Source organism: Salmo trutta, chromosome 36 (genome assembly GCF_901001165.1).
Source record: "Salmo trutta chromosome 36, fSalTru1.1, whole genome shotgun sequence".
Lineage (NCBI taxonomy): Eukaryota > Metazoa > Chordata > Actinopteri > Salmoniformes > Salmonidae > Salmo > Salmo trutta.
In genome coordinates, this window is record NC_042992.1 from 9,124,587 (window position 1) to 9,146,290 (window position 21,704).

The 21,704-nt window shown below is 47.7% G+C and overlaps 1 protein-coding gene across 1 annotated transcript; it reads right to left on the minus strand.

Moving 5' to 3' along the window:
- Positions 1 to 13,569: 13,569 nt before the first annotated feature.
- Positions 13,570 to 19,958, minus strand: LOC115175348 (cartilage-associated protein-like). Its single transcript, XM_029734560.1, has 5 exons — positions 19,821 to 19,958; positions 19,456 to 19,524; positions 15,507 to 15,667; positions 15,109 to 15,142; positions 13,570 to 13,708 (listed from the first exon to the last, which is right to left on the minus strand). Exons 1-5 carry the CDS (start codon positions 19,833 to 19,835, stop codon positions 13,706 to 13,708), a joined length of 282 nt encoding a protein of 93 aa, XP_029590420.1. The 5' UTR covers positions 19,836 to 19,958; the 3' UTR covers positions 13,570 to 13,705.
- Positions 19,959 to 21,704: the final 1,746 nt, after the last annotated feature.

A 21,704-nucleotide genomic window follows, 5' to 3' on the forward strand; every position in this document is an offset into this window, starting at 1 on the left:
AGGGGCGGCAGGTAGCCTAGTGGTTAGAGCGTTGGACTCTCCTTCCACTGAGGGGCGGCAGGTAGCCTAGTGGTTAGAGCGTTGGACTCTCCTTCCACTGAGGGGCGGCAGGTAGCCTAGTGGTTAGAGCGTTGGACTCTCCTTCCACTGAGGGGCGGCAGGTAGCCTAGTGGTTAGATCGTTGGACTCTCCTTCCACTGAGGGGCGGCAGGTAGCCTAGTGGTTAGAGCGTTGGACTCTCCTTCCACTGAGGGGCGGCAGGTAGCCTAGTGGTTAGAGCGTTGGACTCTCCATCCACTGAGGGGCGGCAGGTAGCCTAGTGGTTAGAGCGTTGGACTCTCCTTCCACTGAGGGGCGGCAGGTAGCCTAGTGGTTAGAGCGTTGGACCTCTCCTTCCACTGAGGGGCGGCAGGTAGCCTAGTGGTTAGAGCGTTGGACTCTCCATCCACTGAGGGGCGGCAGGTAGCCTAGTGGTTAGAGCGTTGGACTCTCCATCCACTGAGGGGCGGGCAGGTAGCCCTAGTGGTTAGAGCGTTGGACCTCTCCTTCCACTGGGGGCGGCAGGTAGCCTAGTGGTTAGAGCGTTGGACTCTCCATCCACTGAGGGGCGGCAGGTAGCCTAGTGGTTAGAGCGTTGGACTCTCCTTCCACTGAGGGGCGGCAGGTAGCCTAGTGGTTAGAGCGTTGGACTCTCCTTCCACTGAGGGGCGGCAGGTAGCCTAGTGGTTAGAGCGTTGGACTCTCCTTCCACTGAGGGGCGGCAGGTAGCCTAGTGGTTAGAGCGTTGGGACTCTCCTTCCACTGAGGGGCGGCAGGTAGCCTAGTGGTTAGAGCGTTGGGACTCTCCATCCACTGAGGGGCGGGCAGGTAGCCTAGTGGTTAGAGCGTTGGACTCTCCTTCCACTGAGGGGCGGCAGGTAGCCTAGTGGTTTAGAGCGTTGGACTCTCCTTCCACTGAGGGCGGCAGGTAGCCTAGTGGTTAGAGCGTTGGACCTCTCCTTCCACTGAGGGGCGGCAGGTAGCCTAGTGGTTAGAGCGTTGGACTCTCCTTCCACTGAGGGGCGGCAGGTAGCCTAGTGGTTAGAGCGTTGGACTCTCCTTCCACTGAGGGGCGGCAGGTAGCCTAGTGGTTAGAGCGTTGGACTCTCCATCCACTGAGGGGCGGCAGGTAGCCTAGTGGTTAGAGCGTTGGACTCTCCTTCCACTGAGGGGCGGCAGGTAGCCTAGTGGTTAGAGCGTTGGACTCTCCTTCCACTGAGGGGCGGCAGGTAGCCTAGTGGTTAGAGCGTTGCACTCTCCTTCCACTGAGGGGCGGCAGGTAGCCTAGTGGTTAGAGCGTTGGACTCTCCTTCCACTGAGGGGCGGCAGGTAGCCTAGTGGTTAGAATCGTTGGACTCTCCTTCCACTGAGGGGCGGCAGGTAGCCTAGTGGTTAGAGCGTTGGACTCTCCTTCCACTGAGGGGCGGCAGTAGCCTAGTGGTTAGAGCGTTGGACTCTCCTTCCACTGAGGGGCGGCAGGTAGCCTAGTGGTTAGAGCGTTGGACTCTCCTTCCACTGAGGGGCGGCAGGTAGCCTAGTGGTTAGAGCGTTGGACTCTCCATCCACTGAGGGGCGGCAGGTAGCCTAGTGGTTAGAGCGTTGGACTCTCCTTCCGGGGGGGGGGGGAAGGGGAACCACTGAGGGGCGGCAGGTAGCCTAGTGGTTAGAGCGTTGGACTCTCCTTCCACTGAGGGCGGCAGGTAGCCTAGTGGTTAGAGCGTTGGACTCTCCATCCACTGAGGGGCGGCAGGTAGCCTAGTGGTTAGAGCGTTGGACTCTCCTTCCACTGAGGGGCGGCAGGTAGCCTAGTGGTTAGAGCGTTGGACTCTCCTTCCACTGAGGGGCGGCAGGTAGCCTAGTGGTTAGAGCGTTGGACTCTCCTTCCACGGAGGGGCGGCAGGTAGCCTAGTGGTTAGAAGCGTGGACTCTCCTTCCACTGAGGGGCGGCAGGTAGCCTAGTGGTTAGAGCGTTGGACTCTCCTTCCACTGAGGGGCGCAGGTAGCCTAGTGGTTAGAGCGTTGGACTCTCCTTCCACTGAGGGGCGGCAGGTAGCCTAGTGGTTAGAGCGTTGGACTCTCCTTCCACTGAGGGGGCGGCAGGTAGCCTAGTGGTTAGAGCGTTGGACTCTCCATTCCACTGAGGGGCGGCAGGTAGCCTAGTGGTTAGAGCGTTGGACTCTCCTTCCACTGAGGGGCGGCAGGTAGCCTAGTGGTTAGAGCGTTGGACTCTCCTTCCACTGAGGGGCGGCAGGTAGCCTAGTGGTTAGAGCGTTGGACTCTCCTTCCACTGAGGGGCGGCAGGTAGCCTAGTGGTTAGAGCGTTGGACTCTCCTTCCACTGAGGGGCGGCAGGTAGCCTAGTGGTTAGAGCGTTGGACTCTCCTTCCACTGAGGGGCGGCAGGTAGCCTAGTGGTTAGAGCGTTGGACTCTCCTTCCACTGAGGGGCGGCAGGTAGCCTAGTGGTTAGAGCGTTGGACTCTCCTTCCACTGAGGGGCGGCAGGTAGCCTAGTGGTTAGAGCGTTGGACTCTCCTTCCACTGAGGGGCGGCAGGTAGCCTAGTGGTTAGAGCGTTGGACTCTCCATCCACTGAGGGGCGGCAGGTAGCCTAGTGGTTAGAGCGTTGGACTCTCCTTCCACTGAGGGGCGGCAGGTAGCCTAGTGGTTAAGCGTTGGACTCTCCTTCCACTGAGGGGCGGCAGGTAGCCTAGTGGTTAGAGCGTTGGCACTCTCCTTCCACTGAGGGGCGGCAGGTAGCCTAGTGGTTAGAGCGTTGCACTCTCCTTCCACTGAGGGCGGCAGGTAGCTAGTGGTTAGAGCGTTGGACTCTCCTTCCACTGAGGGGCGGCAGGTAGCCTAGTGGTTAGAGCGTTGGACTCTCCTTCCACTGAGGGGCGGCAGGTAGCCTAGTGGTTAGAGCGTTGGACTCTCCTTCCACTGAGGGGCGGCAGGTAGCCTAGTGGTTTAGAGCGTTGGACTCTACCTTCCACTGAGGGGGCGGCAGGTAGCCTAGTGGTTAGAGCGTTGGACTCTCCTCCACTGAGGGGCGGCAGGTAGCCTAGTGGTTAGAGCGTGGACTCTCCTTCCACTGAGGGGCGGCAGGTAAGCCTAGTGGTTAGAGCGTTGGACTCTCCTTCCACTGAGGGGCGGCAGGTAGCCTAGTGGTTAGAGCGTTGGACTCTCCATCCACTGAGGGGCGGCAGGTAGCCTAGTGGTTAGAGCGTTGGACTCTCCTTCCACTGAGGGGCGGCAGGTAGCCTAGTGGTTAGAGCGTTGGACTCTCCTTCCACTGAGGGGCGGCAGGTAGCCTAGTGGTTAGAGCGTTGGACTCTCCTTCCACTGAGGGGCGGCAGGTAGCCTAGTGGTTAGAGCGTTGGACTCTCCTTCCACTGAGGGGCGGCAGGTAGCCTAGTGGTTAGAGCGTTGGACTCTCCTTTCCACAATGAGGGCGGCAGGTAGCCTAGTGGTTAGATCGTTGGACTCTCCTTCCACTGAGGGGCGGCAGGTAGCCTAGTGGTTAGAGCGTTGGACTCTCCTCCACTGAGGGGCGGCAGGTAGCCTAGTGGTTAGAGTCGTTGGACTCTCCATCCACTGAGGGGCCGCAGGTAGCCATAGTGGTTAGAGCGTTGGACCTCTCCTTCCACTGAGGGGCGGCAGGTAGCCTAGTGGTTTAGAGTCGTTGGACTCTCCCTCCACTGAGGGGCGGCAGGTAGCCTAGTGGTTAGAGCGTTGGACTCTCCTTCCACTGAGGGGCGGCAGGTAGCCTAGTGGTTAGAGCGTGGACTCTCCATCCCACTGAGGGGCGGCAGGTAGCCTAGTGGTAGAGCGTTGGACTCTCCTTCCACTGAGGGGCGGCAGGTAGCCTATGTGGTTAGAGCGTTGGACTCTCCATCCACTGAGGGCGGCAGGTAGCCTAGTGGTTAGAGCGTTGGACTCTCCTTCCACTGAGGGGCGGCAGGTAGCCTAGTGGTTAGCCAGCGTTGGACTTCTCATCACGGATGGGCGGCAGGTAGCCTAGTGGTTTAGAGCGTTGGACTCTCCCTTCCACTGAGGGGCGGCAGGTAGCCTAGTGGTTAGAGCGTTGGACTCTCCTTTCCACTGAGGGGCGGCAGGTAGCCTAGTGGTTAGAGCGTTGGACTCTCCTTCCACTGAGGGGCGGCAGGTAGCCTAGTGGTTAGAGCGTTGGACTCTCCTTCCACTGAGGGCGGCAGGTAGCCTAGTGGTTAGAGCGTTGGACTCTCCATTCCACTGAGGGGCCGGCAGGTAGCCTAGTGGTTAGAGCGTTGACTCTCCTTCCACTGAGGGGCGGCAGGTAGCCTAGTGGTTAAGGCGTTGGACTCTCCTTCCACTGAGGGGCGGCAGGTAGCCTAGTGGTTAGAGCGTTGGACTCTCCTTCCACTGAGGGGCGGCAGGTAGCCTAGTGGTTAGAGCGTTGGACTCTCCTTCCACTGAGGGGCGGCAGGTAGCCTAGTGGTTAGAGCGTTGGACTCTCCATTCCACTGAGGGGCGGCAGGTAGCCTAGTGGTTAGAGCGTTGGACTCTCCATCCACTGAGGGGCGGCAGGTAGCCTAGTGGTTAGAGCGTTGGACTCTCCTTCCACTGAGGGGCGGCAGGTAGCCTAGTGGTTAGAGCGTTGCACTCTCCTTCCACTGAGGGGCGGCAGGTAGCCTAGTGGTTAGAGCGTTGGACTCTCCTTCCACTGAGGGGCGGCAGGTAGCCTAGTGGTTAGAGCGTTGGACTCTCCTTCCACTGAGGGGCGGCAGGTAGCCTAGTGGTTAGAGCGTTGGACTCTCCTTCCACTGAGGGGCGGCAGGTAGCCTAGTGGTTTAGAGCGTTGGACTCTCCTTCCACTGAGGGGCGGCAGGTAGCCTAGTGGTTAGAGCGTTGGACTCTCCTTCCACTGAGGGGCGGCAGGTAGCCTAGTGGTTAGAGCGTTGGACTCTCCATCCACTGAGGGGCGGCAGGTAGCCTAGTGGTTAGAGCGTTGGACTCTCCTTCCACTGAGGGCGGCAGGTAGCCTAGTGGTTAGAGCGTTGGACTCTCCTTCCACTGAGGGGCGGCAGGTAGCCTAGTGGTTAGAGCGTTGGACTCTCCATCCACTGAGGGGCGGCAGGTAGCCTAGTGGTTAGAGCGTTGGACTCTCCTTCCACTGAGGGGCGGCAGGTAGCCTAGTGGTTAGAGCGTTGGACTCTCCTTCCACTGAGGGGCGGCAGGTAGCCTAGTGGTTAGAGCGTTGGACTCTCCTTCCACTGAGGGGCGGCAGGTAGCCTAGTGGTTAGAGCGTTGGACTCTCCTTCCACTGAGGGGCGGCAGGTAGCCTAGTGGTTAGAGCGTTGGACTCTCCATCCACCTGAGGGCGGCAGGTAGCCTAGTGGTTAGAGCGTTGGACTCTCCTCCACTGAGGGGCGGCAGGTAGCCTAGTGGTTAGAGCGTGGACTCTCCTCCACTGAGGGGCGGCAGGTAGCCTAGTGGTTAGAGCGTTGCACTCTCCTTCCACTGTAATTTACAAATTGATAAGCGCTATTGTTAAGAGCTAGGTAAATGAGTAAGCAGTTTTGATTGTAAATATAAATATATAAATATAAATATAAATTACAATTGTTTTAGCTCTATTTTACCTTATCACTGGAGACAAATGTGAAACCAGTCACATGGCAGCTAACTGAAGCATATCAACATATCACCTTTCCCACAGTGAGGTTTATGAAATGCTGGCCTTATAATTTGGGATGATATTTGAAGAGCCAATGGGCGCAAATCGAAGTATAGCGTCAAACATAGAGTTGATTTACGATTTCCCTGTATTAATATTTTTACAATTTGTACCATGTTAAATGTTAGTCACTATCAGTGGCCCCCGTCAGTTATACACACATACAGTTGAAGTGGGAAGTTTACATACACTTAGGTTGGAGTCATTAAAACTTGTTTTTCAACCACTCCACAAATGTCTTGTTAACTAACTATAGTTTTGGCAAGTCGGTTAGGACATCTACTTTGTGCATGACACAAGTAATTTTTCCAACAATTGTTTACAGACAGATTATTTCACTTATAATTCACTGTATCACAATTCCAGTGGGTCAGAAGTTTACATACACTAAGTTGACTGTGCCTTTAAACAGCTTGGAAAATTCTAGAAAATGATGTCATGGCTTTAGAAGCTTCTGATAGGCTAATTGACATCATTTGAGTTAATTGGAGGTGTACCTGTGGATGTTTTTCAAGGCCTACCTTCAAACTCAGTGCCTCTTTGCTTGACATCATGGGAAAATCAAAATAAATCAGCCAAGACCTCAGAAAAAAATTGTTGACCTTCACAAGTCTGGTTCATCCTTGGGAGCAATTTCCAAATGCCTGAAGGTACCACGTTCAGCTGTACAAACAATAGTACGCAAGTATAAACACCATGGGATCACGCAGCCGTCATACCGCTCAGGAAGGAGACACGTTCTGTCTCCTAGAGATTAACGTACTTTGGTGCGAAAAGTGCAAATCAATCCCAGAACAACAGCAAAGGACCTTGTGAAGATGCCCGAAGGAAACAGGAACAAAAGTATCTATATCCACAGTAGAACGAGTCCTATATCGATATAACCTGAAAGACCGCTCAGCAAGAAAGAAGCCACTGCTCTAAAACCGCCATAAAAAAGCCAGACTACGGTTTGCAACTGCACATGGGGACAAAGATTGTACTTTTTGGAGAAATGTCCTCTGGTCTGATGAAACAAAAATAGAACTGTTTGGCCATAATGACCATCGTTATGTTTGGAGGAAAAAGGGGGATGCTTGCAAGCCGAAGAAACCATCCCAACCGTGAAGCACGGGGGTGGCAGCATCATGTTGTGGGGGTGCTTTGCTGCAGGAGGGACAGGTGCACTTCACAAAATAGATGGCATCATGAGAAAGGAAAATCATGTGGATATATTGAAGCAACATCTCAGTCAGGAAGTTAAAGCTTGGTCGCAAATGGGTCTTCCAAATGGACAATGACCCCAAGCATATTTCCAAAGTTGTGGAAAAATGGCTTAAGGACAACAAAGTCCAGGTATTGGAGTGGCCATCACAAAGCCCTGACCTCAATCCTATAGAACATTTGTGGGCAGAACTGAAAAAGCATGTGCGAGCAAGGAGGCCTACAAACCTGACTCAGTTACACCAGCTCTGTCAGGAGGAATGGGACAAAATTCACCCAACTTATTGTGGGAAGCTTGTGGAAGGCTACCCAAAACGTTTGACCCAAGTTAAACAATTTAAAGGAAATGCTACCAAATACTAATTGAGTGTGTGTAAACTTCTGACCCACTGGGAATGTGATTAAATAAATAAAAGCTGAAATAAATCACTCTCTCTACTATTATTCTGACAGGACATTTTTACTAGGATTAAATGTCAGGAATTGGGAAAAACTGAGTTTAAATGCATTTGGGTAAGGTGTATGTAAACTCCGACTTCAACTGTACTTGTATAACGGTCACTGACTTTAGTGTTAGTCTTCTTATATTTTGCGTCATTTCATTGCATCGTTAGTTTACCTTTCTTTCTTCTGTCACGTTCGTGTGGTTGTTGCTGAGGATCACTAACAATAGTGTATCATATTAGACTAATGCATTACAAGATGTAAATTCGTTTGAGAAAATGCAACCTATTTTAATAATTATGTAACACAGACTATAAATATAATTTAAACCTGGTGCATGGTTCACGATGGTTGTCAACACAGTTCTATGATTCGTGAGGATTATTAGATTTACAGGACAACTGTTCAAACCTTAGTGTACACTTTTCTCTCCTTCCAATATTTCATGGTTTGAGAAATACAATAATAACCTTAAATAATATAGAAGATCAGAGTATTTTTTTAATCTACCAATTGGTGCTGAAAATGAGACGAATATGCCTGTATTTTAATGGCCTGTATTTTAATGGCGTGTATTTACATTGATCGCTAATATTCTGAACCCATTCTCTCCATATATTCTAATGAGTCTGTGGAGAAATGTATAATTAAAGGTACACCACATTTAAAGGGATGGCTTTAGATAAATGTACTGAAAATCCTATTGAATGAAAACTACACGGGAAAAACAGTTGGCCAGCAAGTGGGAGGGTTTTTAACAGTTGAATTAACTTTATTCCGCGCGCGAAGGGAACCACGCCTGCTAGGCCCGTTACGCACCTGCATAAGGTAAATATGAATAGCTGTCACGTTCGTTTGCAGAAACGGACCAAGGCGCAGCGTATGTTGAGTTCCACATAATTTATTAATAGTGAAACTTAAGCAAAGACAAAACAAATAAAGAATAAACAAACCGTGACGACAGAGATGCTACGTGCACTAACTCTAAACAATTTCCCATAACCCACAGGTGGAAGAAAAAATGCTACTTAAGTATGATCCCCAATTAGAGACAACGATAGCCAGCTGCCTCTAATTGGGAATCATACCATACACCCAAACATAGAAAAACTAAACTAGAACCCCACATAGAAAATAATAACTAGAAAAACCCCCAGTCATGCCCTGACCTACTCTACCATAGAAAATAAGAGCTCTCTATGGCCAGGACATGACAATAGCAAGTACTGAGAAGTGGGTATGAATGGCTTGCGTAGGAATGGTTGAATCGGACCCTATGACTTTAATACCAAACAGACAGCAATGACCACTGGAGGGGGCTGGGTTTCACCATGTGATCTTATTGTAAAAGAACCATGTGAATGTATTTCTATATTTCCTTGTAAAATCAGCACAGGGGGTTGGTGGCACCTTAATTGGGGAGGACGGGCTTGTAGTAATGGCTTGAGCTGAATGAGTGGAAATACATCAAACACCTTAATAGGGGAGGACGGTACCGTGGTAACGACTGGAGCAGATGGTGGAATGGTATCAAATACATCAAACAGATGGTTTCCAGGTGTTTGATGTCATTCCATTTGATCCATTCCAGACATTATTATGAGCCGTCCTCCCCTCACCAGCCTCCCCTGTAAGGCAGTGATCAGTTTGATTAAAAACATGGACAATAGACAGAGGGGAGTGCACATATATAAAGGTGAATGGCCACATTATTATCCTCCTCATCATCATCATCATCAATTTAATACCACAGTATCACTCACTGCCATACCTCTGTACTGTACGGTAGTGCGCATGATCTAGAAATATACAAATAATTATTTAGAATGTCATATTACCCCGCTGCATGCTGGGAAACCCTCCTGCCTTCGCTTGTTTCTGTCGTTTAGTTTAGTGTTTTCCTCTTTCTTTCTTTTCAGTACGTGCTACTGATCCGAAGCATCCAGGAACTCATCTAGAAACTCCACTTCCCCCTGTACACACACACAGACAGACAGACAGACAGACAGACAGACAGACAGACAGACAGACAGACAGACAGACAGACAGACAGACAGACAGACACAGACAGACAGACAGACAGACACATCACAGAGTTAGTATTGAACCTGAAGACTGTAACCGTGGGAAAGCATTCTCTGCTGTTTCCTGATGAATATGTAAATAAAGTCTACACTCTGATCAGGCAGAGCCTCCAAATTGGGTCTCCCGCTGCAGTCCTGGAGAGCTACTGGCTTCTGTTCCAACCCTCCTCTAACACAACTGATTCAGCTCATCAAAGTACTGATGAACAGCTCATTAGCTTAACTATGTGTGTTACAGTTTGACTGGAGCAAAATCACTCAGTAGGGTAGCTTTACAGGAGGAGGCCTGGCCACGCCTGATCTAGACTAGTCATGCTGCCATCTGTGGTTATTAGACATGTCTGTGTTGTTTTGAGTGATCAGCGCCACCCTGTGGTGAGGTCTGGTAAACACTGGTTACATTGTACCGCTGGACACAGGTCATGTGATCTGAAAGGAATCTGGGGTTTCTCCCTAGTTTACAGAAAGATGACAGAGAGCCCTGCTAAGAACCAAGACACACTTCTGGACAGATGTTCTGTAAGAACCAAGACACACTTGTGGACAGATGGTGTGGGGGTACAGGTTAGCTAAGGTAATATGTACATGTAGGTAGAGTTAAAGTGACTATGAATAGATAATAAACAGTGAGTAGCAGCAGTGTGGGGGTACAGGTTAGAGGTAATATGTACATGTAGGTAGGGGTAAAGTGACTATGAATAGATAATAAACAGAGAGTAGCAGCAGTGTGGGGGTACAGGTTAGAGGTAATATGTACATGTAGGTAGGGGTGAAGTGACTATGAATAGATAATAAACAGTGAGTAGCAGCAGTGTGGGGGTACAGGTTAGCTAAGGTAATATGTACATGTAGGTAGGGGTAAAGTGACTATGAATAGATAATAAACAGTGAGTAGCAGCAGTGTGGGGGTACAGGTTAGCTAAGGTAATATGTACATGTAGGTAGGGGTAAAGTGACTATGAATAGATAATAAACAGAGAGTAGCAGCAGTGTGGGGGTACAGGTTAGAGGTAATATGTACATGTAGGTAGGGGTAAAGTGACTATGAATAGATAATAAACAGAGAGTAGCAGCAGTGTGGGGGTACAGGTTAGCTAAGGTAATATGTACATGTAGGTAGGGGTAAAGTGACTATGAATAGATAATAAACAGTGAGTAGCAGCAGTGTGGGGGTACAGGTTAGAGGTAATATGTACATGTAGGTAGGGGTAAAGTGATTATGAATAGATAATAAACAGTGAGTAGCAGCAGTGTGGGGGTACAGGTTAGAGGTAATATGTACATGTAGGTAGGGGTAAAGTGACTATGAATAGATAATAAACAGTGAGTAGCAGCAGTGTGGGGGTACAGGTTAGAGGTAATATGTACATGTAGGTAGGGGTGAAGTGACTATGAATAGATAATAAACAGTGAGTAGCAGCAGTGTGGGGGTACAGGTTAGAGGTAATATGTACATGTAGGTAGGGGTAAAGTGACTATGAATAGATAATAAACAGTGAGTAGCAGCAGTGTGGGGGTACAGGTTAGCTAAGGTAATATGTACATGTAGGTAGGGGTAAAGTGACTATGAATAGATAATAAACAGAGAGTAGCAGCAGTGTGGGGGTACAGGTTAGAGGTAATATGTACATGTAGGTAGGGGTAAAGTGACTATGAATAGATAATAAACAGAGAGTAGCAGCAGTGTGGGGGTACAGGTTAGCTAAGGTAATATGTACATGTAGGTAGGGGTAAAGTGACTATGAATAGATAATAAACAGTGAGTAGTAGCAGTGTGGGGGTACAGGTTAGAGGTAATATGTACATGTAGGTAGGGGTGAAGTGACTATGAATAGATAATAAACAGTGAGTAGCAGCAGTGTGGGGGTACAGGTTAGCTAAGGTAATATGTACATGTAGGTAGGGGTAAAGTGACTATGAATAGATAATAAACAGAGAGTAGCAGCAGTGTGGGGGTACAGGTTAGCTAAGGTAATATGTACATGTAGGTAGGGGTAAAGTGACTATGAATAGATAATAAACAGAGAGTAGCAGCAGTGTGGGGGTACAGGTTAGCTAAGGTAATATGTACATGTAGGTAGGGGTAAAGTGACTATGAATAGATAATAAACAGAGAGTAGCAGCAGTGTGGGGGTACAGGTTAGAGGTAATATGTACATGTAGGTAGGGGTGAAGTGACTATGAATAGATAATAAACAGTGAGTAGCAGCAGTGTGGGGGTACAGGTTAGAGGTAATATGTACATGTAGGTAGGGGTAAAGTGACTATGAATAGATAATAAACAGTGAGTAGCAGCAGTGTGGGGGTACAGGTTAGAGGTAATATGTACATGTAGGTAGGGGTAAAGTGACTATGAATAGATAATAAACAGTGAGTAGCAGCAGTGTGGGCGTACAGGTTAGAGGTAATATGTACATGTAGGTAGGGGTGAAGTGACTATGAATAGATAATAAACAGTGAGTAGCAGCAGTGTGGGGGTACAGGTTAGAGGTAATATGTACATGTAGGTAGGGGTAAAGTGACTATGAATAGATAATAAACAGTGAGTAGCAGCAGTGTGGGCGTACAGGTTAGAGGTAATATGTACATGTAGGTAGGGGTGAAGTGACTATGAATAGATAATAAACAGAGAGTAGCAGCAGTGTGGGGGTACAGGTTAGAGGTAATATGTACATGTAGGTAGGGGTGAAGTGACTATGAATAGATAATAAACAGTGAGTAGCAGCAGTGTGGGGGTACAGGTTAGAGGTAATATGTACATGTAGGTAGGGGTAAAGTGACTATGAATAGATAATAAACAGTGAGTAGCAGCAGTGTGGGGGTACAGGTTAGAGGTAATATGTACATGTAGGTAGGGGTAAAGTGACTATGAATAGATAATAAACAGTGAGTAGCAGCAGTGTGGGGGTACAGGTTAGAGGTAATATGTACATGTAGGTAGGGGTAAAGTGACTATGAATAGATAATAAACAGTGAGTAGCAGCAGTGTGGGGGTACAGGTTAGCTAAGGTAATATGTACATGTAGGTAGGGGTAAAGTGACTATGAATAGATAATAAACAGTGAGTAGCAGCAGTGTGGGGGTACAGGTTAGAGGTAATATGTACATGTAGGTAGGGGTAAAGTGACTATGAATAGATAATAAACAGTGAGTAGCAGCAGTGTGGGGGTACAGGTTAGAGGTAATATGTACATGTAGGTAGGGGTAAAGTGACTATGAATAGATAATAAACAGTGAATAGCAGCAGTGTGGGGGTACAGGTTAGCTAAGGTAATATGTACATGTAGGTAGGGGTAAAGTGACTATGAATAGATAATAAACAGTGAGTAGCAGCAGTGTGGGGGTACAGGTTAGAGGTAATATGTACATGTAGGTAGGGGTAAAGTGACTATGAATAGATAATAAACAGAGAGTAGCAGCAGTGTGGGGGTACAGGTTAGAGGTAATATGTACATGCAGGTAGAGGTAAAGTTACTATGAATAGATAATAAACAGTGAGTAGCAGCAGTGTGGGGGTACAGGTTAGCTAAGGTAATATGTACATGTAGGTAGGGGTGAAGTGACTATGAATAGATAATAAACAGTGAGTAGCAGCAGTGTGGGGGTACAGGTTAGAGGTAATATGTACATGTAGGTAGGGGTAAAGTGACTATGAATAGATAATAAACAGAGAGTAGCAGCAGTGTGGGGGTACAGGTTAGAGGTAATATGTACATGTAGGTAGGGGTAAAGTGACTATGAATAGATAATAAACAGTGAGTAGCAGCAGTGTGGGGGTACAGGTTAGCTAAGGTAATATGTACATGTAGGTAGGGGTAAAGTGACTATGAATAGATAATAAACAGTGAGTAGCAGCAGTGTGGGGGTACAGGTTAGAGGTAATATGTACATGTAGGTAGGGGTGAAGTGACTATGAATAGATAATAAACAGTGAGTAGCAGCAGTGTACAAACTGTCCAGTGGCCATTTGATTAATTGTACAGGTGTCTTATGGCTTGGAGGTAGAAGCTGTTTAGAAGGCTTTTGAACCTAGACTTGGCGCTCCGGTACCGCTTGCCGTGCGGTAGCAGAGAGAACAGTCAGATCTAGGTAGGAAGTCTTCGTCACTGAGTCCGTACTTGTCTCTGTGGTACTGGTAATAAACCACATTGTTCTTCATCACCTCATCACTGGGGTCAAACAACATGCAGCTGGCTACACACGGCACTGCGTTCTGCAGGTCATTCACTGGGGAGGCAAGAGCAGCGTCACTGTTCTGGATTTTACTGTCCTTGTTCTGACCCAACAATGAAAAAGGCTATTTTAGGGTTAGGGGTTAGGTTTAGGGTTAGGTTTAGGTTAGGGCTTAGAATTAGGGTTAGGGGTTAGGTTTAGGTTAGGGTTAGGGGTTAGGTTTAGGTTTAGGTTTAGGTTAGGGGTTAGGTTTAGGGGTTAGAATTAGGGTTAGGGGTTAGGTTTAGGGTTAGGGGTTAGGGAAAATTGGATTTTGAATGGGAATCAATTGCTTGGGCCCCACAAGGACAGCAGAACAAGTGTGTGTGTGTGTGTGTGTGTGTTTGTGTGTGTGTGTGTGTGTGTGTGTGTGTGTGTGTGTGTGTGTGTGTGTGTGTGTGTGTGTGTGTGTGTGTGTGTGTGTGTGTGTGTGTGTGTGTGTGTGTGTGTGTGTGTGTGTAATAATGTTTGTAATAAATATGTAGTTACATTGTGCAGTGTCATACTGATAACACAGCAATACCACAGTAACACCACAGTAATACCACAGTAATACCACAGTAACACCACAGCAATACCACAGCAGTACCACAGTAATACCACAGCAGTACCACAGCAGTACCACAGCAATACCACAGCAATACCACAGCAGTACCACAGCAATACCACAGCAATACCACAGCAGTACCACAGCAGTACCACAGCAATACCACAGCAATACCACAGTAACACCACAGCAATACCACAGTAATACCACAGCAACACCACAGTAATACCACAGTAATACCACAGTAACACCACAGCAATAACACAAGAATACCACAGTGATACCACAGTAATACCACAGCAATACCACAGCAATGCCACAGTAATACCACAGCAGTACCACAGTAATACCACAGTAATACCACAGCAGTACCACAGTAATACCACAGTAATACCACAGTAACACCACAGCAATACCACAGCAGTACTACAGCAATGCCACAGCAATACCACAGCAATACCACAGCAATACCACAGTAATACCACAGCAATACCACAGTAATACCACAGCAATGCCACAGCAATACCACAGCAGTACCACAGCAGTACCACAGCAGTACCACAGTAATACCACAGTAATACCACAGCAGTACCACAGCAGTACCACAGCAATACCACAGCAATACCACAGTAATACCACAGTAATACCACAGTAATACCACAGCAGTACCACAGCAGTACCACAGTAATACCACAGCAGTACCACAGCAGTACCACAGTAATACCACAGCAGTACCACAGTAATACCACTTGTATTTGTAACCATAAAGTAATAGGACTGTCACGTTTGTAGTAGGTAGTGGTACATGGACGCTACAAACTTCTCCACGATGATTCCTCCAACCACAGGAGTCAGCTCTGCCTCTCACCTCACCTTCCTCTCCAACACCTCTGTCTAGTGGTCTGGGAGGGAGAGAGGGAAGGAGGGAGGCAGACAGATAGGAAGAAAGGAGGTAGAGAGAGAGAGAGAGAGAGAGAGAGAGGGAAGGAAGGAGGCAGGGAGAGAGAGGGAAGGAGAGAGGCAGACAGATAGGAAGAAAGGAGGTAGAGAGAGAGAGAGAGAGAGAGAAGGAGGGAGGCAGACAGATAGGAAGAAAGGAGGTAGAGAGAGAGAGAGAGGAGGAGGAGGGGAAAGGAATTTACATGATGAGTGACCTGTTCTGAAAATCTAAAGCTTTGGTTGATATTTGGACAGGTAAGTTCACCTATGTTGCAGGGATAAAAGACTGACAGGTTGATGGAGGGATTTCTTAACAGAGAGGCTCACCTGCGATGGTATTTAAAGTCTCTGACCTCCCTGGCTCCTCCTGAAGCAGCCAGACACTCATCATAGACCTTGAAGAAGTCCCTCAGAGCCGGTTCCATGTCTGACAGTGATGTACAGTAGTTATCACCGTTATACGCCAGCACAGCTCGCACAAACAACATCTGAAACAACAACACACACACACACAGTGATACAGTAACACAACATTACAACACCTTCATTGTAACTAGATTAGAAGACCAGACTTATTTCACCAGAGCACCAGAACACAGAACACAGAGCACCAGAACACAGAGCACCAGAACACAGAGCACCAGAACACAGAGCACCAGAACACAGAACACAGAGCACCAGACCACAGAACACAGAGCACCAGAACACAGAGCACCAGAACACAGAGCAGCAGAACACAGAGCAGCAGAACACAGAGCACCAGAACACAGAGCACCAGAACACAGAGCAGCAGAACACAGAACATAGAACACAGAGCACCAGAACACAGAGCACCAGAACACAGAGCACCAGAACACAGAGCACAGAACACAGAGCACCAGAACACAGAGCACCAGAACACAGAGCAGCAGAACACAGAACACCAGAACACAGAACACAGAGCACCAGAACACAGAGCACCAGAACACAGAACACAGAGCACCAGAACACAGAGCACCAGAACACAGAGCACCAGAACACAGAACACCAGAACACAGAACACAGAGCACCAGAACACAGAGCACCAGAACACAGAGCACCAGAACACAGAGCACCAGAACACAGAGCACCAGACCACAGAACACAGAGCACCAGAACACAGAGCACCAGAACACAGAGCAGCAGAACACAGAACACAGAGCACCAGAACACAGAACACAGAGCAGCAGAACACAGAGCAGCAGAACACAGAGCAGCAGAACACAGAGCAGCAGAACACAGAACACAGAGCAGCAGAACACAGAGCAGCAGAGCACCAGAACACCAGAACACAGGAGCACCGAAACACAGGAGCACCGAAACACAGGAGCACCGGAACACAGAGCACCGGAACACAGGAGCACCGGAACACAGAGCACCGGAACACAGAGCACCGGAAGACAGGAGCACCGGAACACAGAGCACCGGAACACAGAGCACCCGGAACACAGAGCACCGAAACACAGGAGCACCGGAACACAGAGCACCGGAACACAGAGCACCGGAACACCAGAACAGAGAGCACCAGAACACAGAGCACCAGAACACCAGAACACAGAGCACCAGAACACCAGAACAGAGAGCACCAGAACACAGAGCACCAGAACACAGAACACAGAGCACCAGAACACAGAGCACCAGAACACAGAGCACCAGAACACAGCCTGTATCCGTGCAGCCCTGCAGAACTCCCAAAATCAAAATTTGATGTAATATGGATGAACATGATTACAGGGTTAATTCTTCAGGGTTAATTCTGAGTGGTTACAGGGTTCATTCTGAGTGGTTACAGGGTTAATTCTGAGTGATTACAGGGTTCATTCTGAGTGGTTACAATTCTGAGTGGTTACAGGGTTAATTCTGAGTGGTTACAGGGTTCATTCTGAGTGGTTACAAGGTTAATTCTGAGTGGTTACAGGGTTCATTCTGAGTGGTTACAGGGTTCATTCTGAGTGGTTACAAGGTTAATTCTGCGTGATTACAGGGTTAATTCTGAGTGATTACAGGGTTAATTCTGAGTGATTACAGGGTTAATTCTGAGTGGTTACAGGGTTAAAACCTGTTATGGCTAGGCGTGGCGCTAGCGACCCACCTCGACAACATCAGGTGAAATTGCAGAGCGCGAAATTCAAATGACAGAAATAGTCATATTTAACATTCATGAAAATACAAGTGTCATACATCAAAATAAAGCTTAACTTCTTGTTAATCCAGCCGCTGTGTCAGATTTCAAAAAGGCTTCACGGCGAAAGGACACCATGCGATTATCTGAGGACAGCGCCCCGCATACAAAAGCATGAAAAACATTTTTCAACCAGGCAGGTGCGCCACGAAAGTCAGAAATAGCGATATAATAAATGCCTTACCTTTGAAGATCTTCTTCTGTTGGCACTCCAAAAGGTCCCAGGTACATTACAAATGGTCCTTTTGTTCGATAAAGTCCTTCTTTATATCCCCAAAAACTATGTTTAGCTGGCGCGCTTCATTCAATAATCCACCGGTTTCCCTCCTTCAAAATGCATACAAAATGAATCCCAAACGTTACCAATAAACTTCTCCAAACAAGTCAAACAAAGTTTATAATCAAACCTCAGGTACCCTAATACGTAAATAAATGATCAAATTTAAGACCGGAGATAAACAACAAAGAACGCGCTCTCATCTACGTGCATGAAAACACTACAGCCAAAATGGGAGCCACTTAGAAAAATTACAAATTCTAACAAATTTTTCCAAAAACAAGCCTGAAACTCTTTCTAAAGACTGTTGACATCTAGTGGATGCCCTAGGAACTGCAATCTGGGAGGTTTTCGCCTCATAATAAACATGACAGCCATTGGAAACAGTGGTAGGCTGAAAATATTATTTTTTGGGATGGTTTGTCCTCGGGTTTTCGCCTGCCATATCAGTTTTGTTATACTCACAAACATTATTTTAACAGTTTTAGAAACTTTAGAGTGTTTTCTATCCAAATCTACCAATTATATGCATATCCTAGCTTCTGGGCCTGAGTAACAGGCAGTTTACTTTGGGCACGCTTTTCATCTAGACGTCAAAATACTGCCCCCTAGCCCAAAGAGGTTTTAAAACAAAATAATAAAACAATTACTTACTATTACCATCAAGTAACATCAAGTATTCTCAGCATTCTAGTGGCTTTCTGGAGCATTATGAACAGCTGTTGCACAGCGGTCTCAGCAGCACACTCTGATTCCACAGTTGGCGGACTGTTTTTAAAAAATAAAATAATTGTGAGCTTCAAGGAAGGCCTATATCAACGATCTCAGGACCTTTTCAAACATCCAACATCTGAAAGTCTATTTCTAGTGATCAGGCTGCAACTGAGACCTCAGCCTAACACTTGGAGTAAGCTTTTACTTCCTCCTATGACGTCAACCTGATACCCCCTAACCCCATCTAACCCATGGAGATCATTATAAAGCAGCTTTCCCCTAACCCCATCTAACCCATGGAGATCATTATAAAGCAGCTTTCCCCTAACCTCATCTAACCCATGGAGATCATTATAAAGCAGCTTTCCCCTAAACCCATCTAACCCATGGAGATCATTATAAAGCAGCTTTCCCCTAACCCCATCTAACCCATGGAGATCATTATAAAGCAGCTTTCTCCTAACCCCATCTAACCCATGGAGATCATTATAAAGCAGCTTTCCCCTAACCCCATTTAACCCATGGAGATCATTATAAAGCAGCTTTCCCCTAACCCCATCTAACCCATGGAGATCATTATAAAGCAGCTTTCCCCTAACCCCATCTAACCCATGGAGATCATTATAAAGCAGCTTTCCCCTAACCCCATCTAACCCATGGAGATCATTATAAAGCAGCTTTCTCCTAACCCCATCTAACCCATGGAGATCATTATAAAGCAGCTTTCCCCTAACCCCATCTAACCCATGGAGATCATTATAAAGCAGCTTTCCCCTAACCCCATCTAACCCATGGAGATCATTATAAAGCAGCTTTCTCCTAACCCCATCTAACCCATGGAGATCATTGTAAAGCAGCTTTCCCCTAACCCCATCTAACCGATGGAGATCATTATAAAGCAGCTTTCTCTTGGCGCTTGTGTGTGTGTGTGTGAAATTGCGTGCTTGCCCTGTGTGTGTGTGTGTGTGTGTGTGTGTGTGTGTGTGTGTGTGTGTGTGTGTGTGTGTGTGTGTGTGTGTGTGTGTGTGTGTGTGTGTGTGTGTGTGTGTGTGTGTGTGTGTGTACAACTGTACATGTGTGATTACCTCGTAGGACTTGGTCTCCAGGTCTGTGAGGTGTTCCTCAGCTCCAGGTAGAGTCCTGTAGTAGGCCATGTTCCTCAGCTCCAGGTAGAGTCCTGTAGTAGGCCATGTTCCTCAGCTCCAGGTAGAGTCCTGTAGTAGGCCATGTTCCTCAGCTCCAGGTAGAGTCCTGTAGTAGGCCATGTTCCTCAGCTCCAGGTAGAGTCCTGTAGTAGGCCATGTTCCTCAGCTCCAGGTAGAGTCCTGTAGTAGGCCATGTTCCTCAGCTCCAGGTAGAGTCCTGTAGTAGGCCATGTTCCTCAGCTCCAGGTAGAGTCCTGTAGTAGGCCATGTTCCTCAGCTCCAGGTAGAGTCCTGTAGTAGGCCATGTTCCTCTGCATCATCTCATCATCAGGGTGCTTCAGGAGGAAGCTGTGGGCAGCAGACACGGCCTTGGCCAGGTTATCAGACAGGAGAGAGGAGGAGACAGGAGGAGACAGGAGGAGACAGGAGGAGCCAGGAGGAGAGAGGAGGAGCCAGGAGGAGAGAGGAGGAGAGAGGAGGAGAGAGGAGGAGACAAGAGGAGACAGGAGGAGAGCGGAGACAGGAGGAGAGAGGAGGAGCCAGGAGGAGAGAGGAGGAGACAGGAGGAGAGAGGAGGAGACAGGAGGAGAGAGGAGGAGACAGGAGGAGAGAGGAGAAGCCAGGAGGAGAGGAAGAGACGAGAGGAGGAGGAGACAGGAGGAGAGAGGAGACACAGAGGCAGACAGGCACACGAGCACAAACACACAAACATGCAGACACACACACACACACACACAAAACAGAGGCTGACAGGCACACAAGCACAAACACACACAGACGCAGGTTACTGGTATGAAGTGAACAAAACCACAGGACCCCTTTCCTTCCCAGTGTGCATCATGAACGTATGATAACACACTACAACTAGACCAGTACAGTAGGTCAATACACAGCCTGAAGACCAGTACAGTAGTACAATACACAGCCTGAAGACCAGTACAGTAGTACAATATACAGCTTGTAGACCAGTACAGTAGTACAATACACAGCCTGAAGACCAGTACAGTAGTACAATACACAGCCTGAAGACTAGTACAGTAGTACAATACACAGCCTGTAGACCAGTACAGTAGTACAATACACAGCCTGAAGACCAGTACAGTAGTACAATACACAGCCTGAAGACCAGTACAGTAGTACAATACACAGCCTGAAGACCAGTACAGTAGTACAATACACAGCCTGAAGACCAGTACAGTAGTACAATACACAGCCTGAAGACCAGTACAGTAGTACAATACACAGCCTGAAGACCAGTACAGTAGTACAATACACAGCCTGAAGACCAGTACAGTAGTACAATACACAGCCTGAAGACCAGTACAGTAGTACAATACACAGCCTGTAGACCAGTACAGTAGTACAATACACAGCCTGAAGACCAGTACAGTAGTACAATACACAGCCTGTAGACCAGTACAGTAGTACAATATACAGCCTGTAGACCAGTACAGTAGTACAATACACAGCTTGTAGACCAGTACAGTAGTACATTATACAGCCTGTAGACCAGTACAGTAGTACAATACACAGCCTGTAGACCAGTACAGTAGTACAATACACAGCCTGTAGACAATTACAATAAAAGGTTCTGGTTAGAACAGAAAAGGATTATAATGCTTACTTCATATATGGCCTAAAGGGTCTACAGGGTCTTCGGAAAGTATTCAGACCCCTTGACTTTTTCCACATTTTGTTACGTTACAGCCTTATTCTAAAATGGATTAAACAGTTTTTTCCCCTCATCAATCTACACACAACAGCCCATAATGACAAAGGAAAGGAACATTAGAGCTCTGTGAGAGTGACTATCGGGTTCTTGGTCACCTCCCTCATGGCCCTTATCCCCAGATTGCTCAGTTTGTCCGGGCGGCCAGCTCTAGGAAGAGGCTCGGTGGTTCGGATGTACCGATCCTGTGCAGGTGTTGTTACACGTGGTCTGCCACTGAGAGGACGATCAGCTGTCCGTCCTGTCTCCCTGTAGCGCTGTCTTAGGCGTCTCACACTACGGACAATGCAATTTATTTATTTTAATGTGTTCGGCTATATGTTTAATATAGCTTATATTTTAGAAAAGTAGCATATTCTATCACCCACTGATTAGAATTGTCTCTGTGGCCGGCGGCTTTCCCTCTCCCCTGCCACGTCGAGACATTCCAGAAAACTAAAGGGGGGGGGGGGGGGGGGGG

Excerpts from the sequence above, each read along its gene's own strand:
- LOC115175348 (XM_029734560.1), bottom strand. Across the intron at positions 15,668-19,455 it reads TGGAGACCAAGTCCTACGAG|ATGTTGTTTGTGCGAGCTGT; the intron begins GTAATCACACAT and ends TTGTTGTTTCAG. Across the intron at positions 15,143-15,506 it reads GACTTTAAATACCATCGCAG|ACCACTAGACAGAGGTGTTG; the intron begins GTGAGCCTCTCT and ends TCTCCCTCCCAG.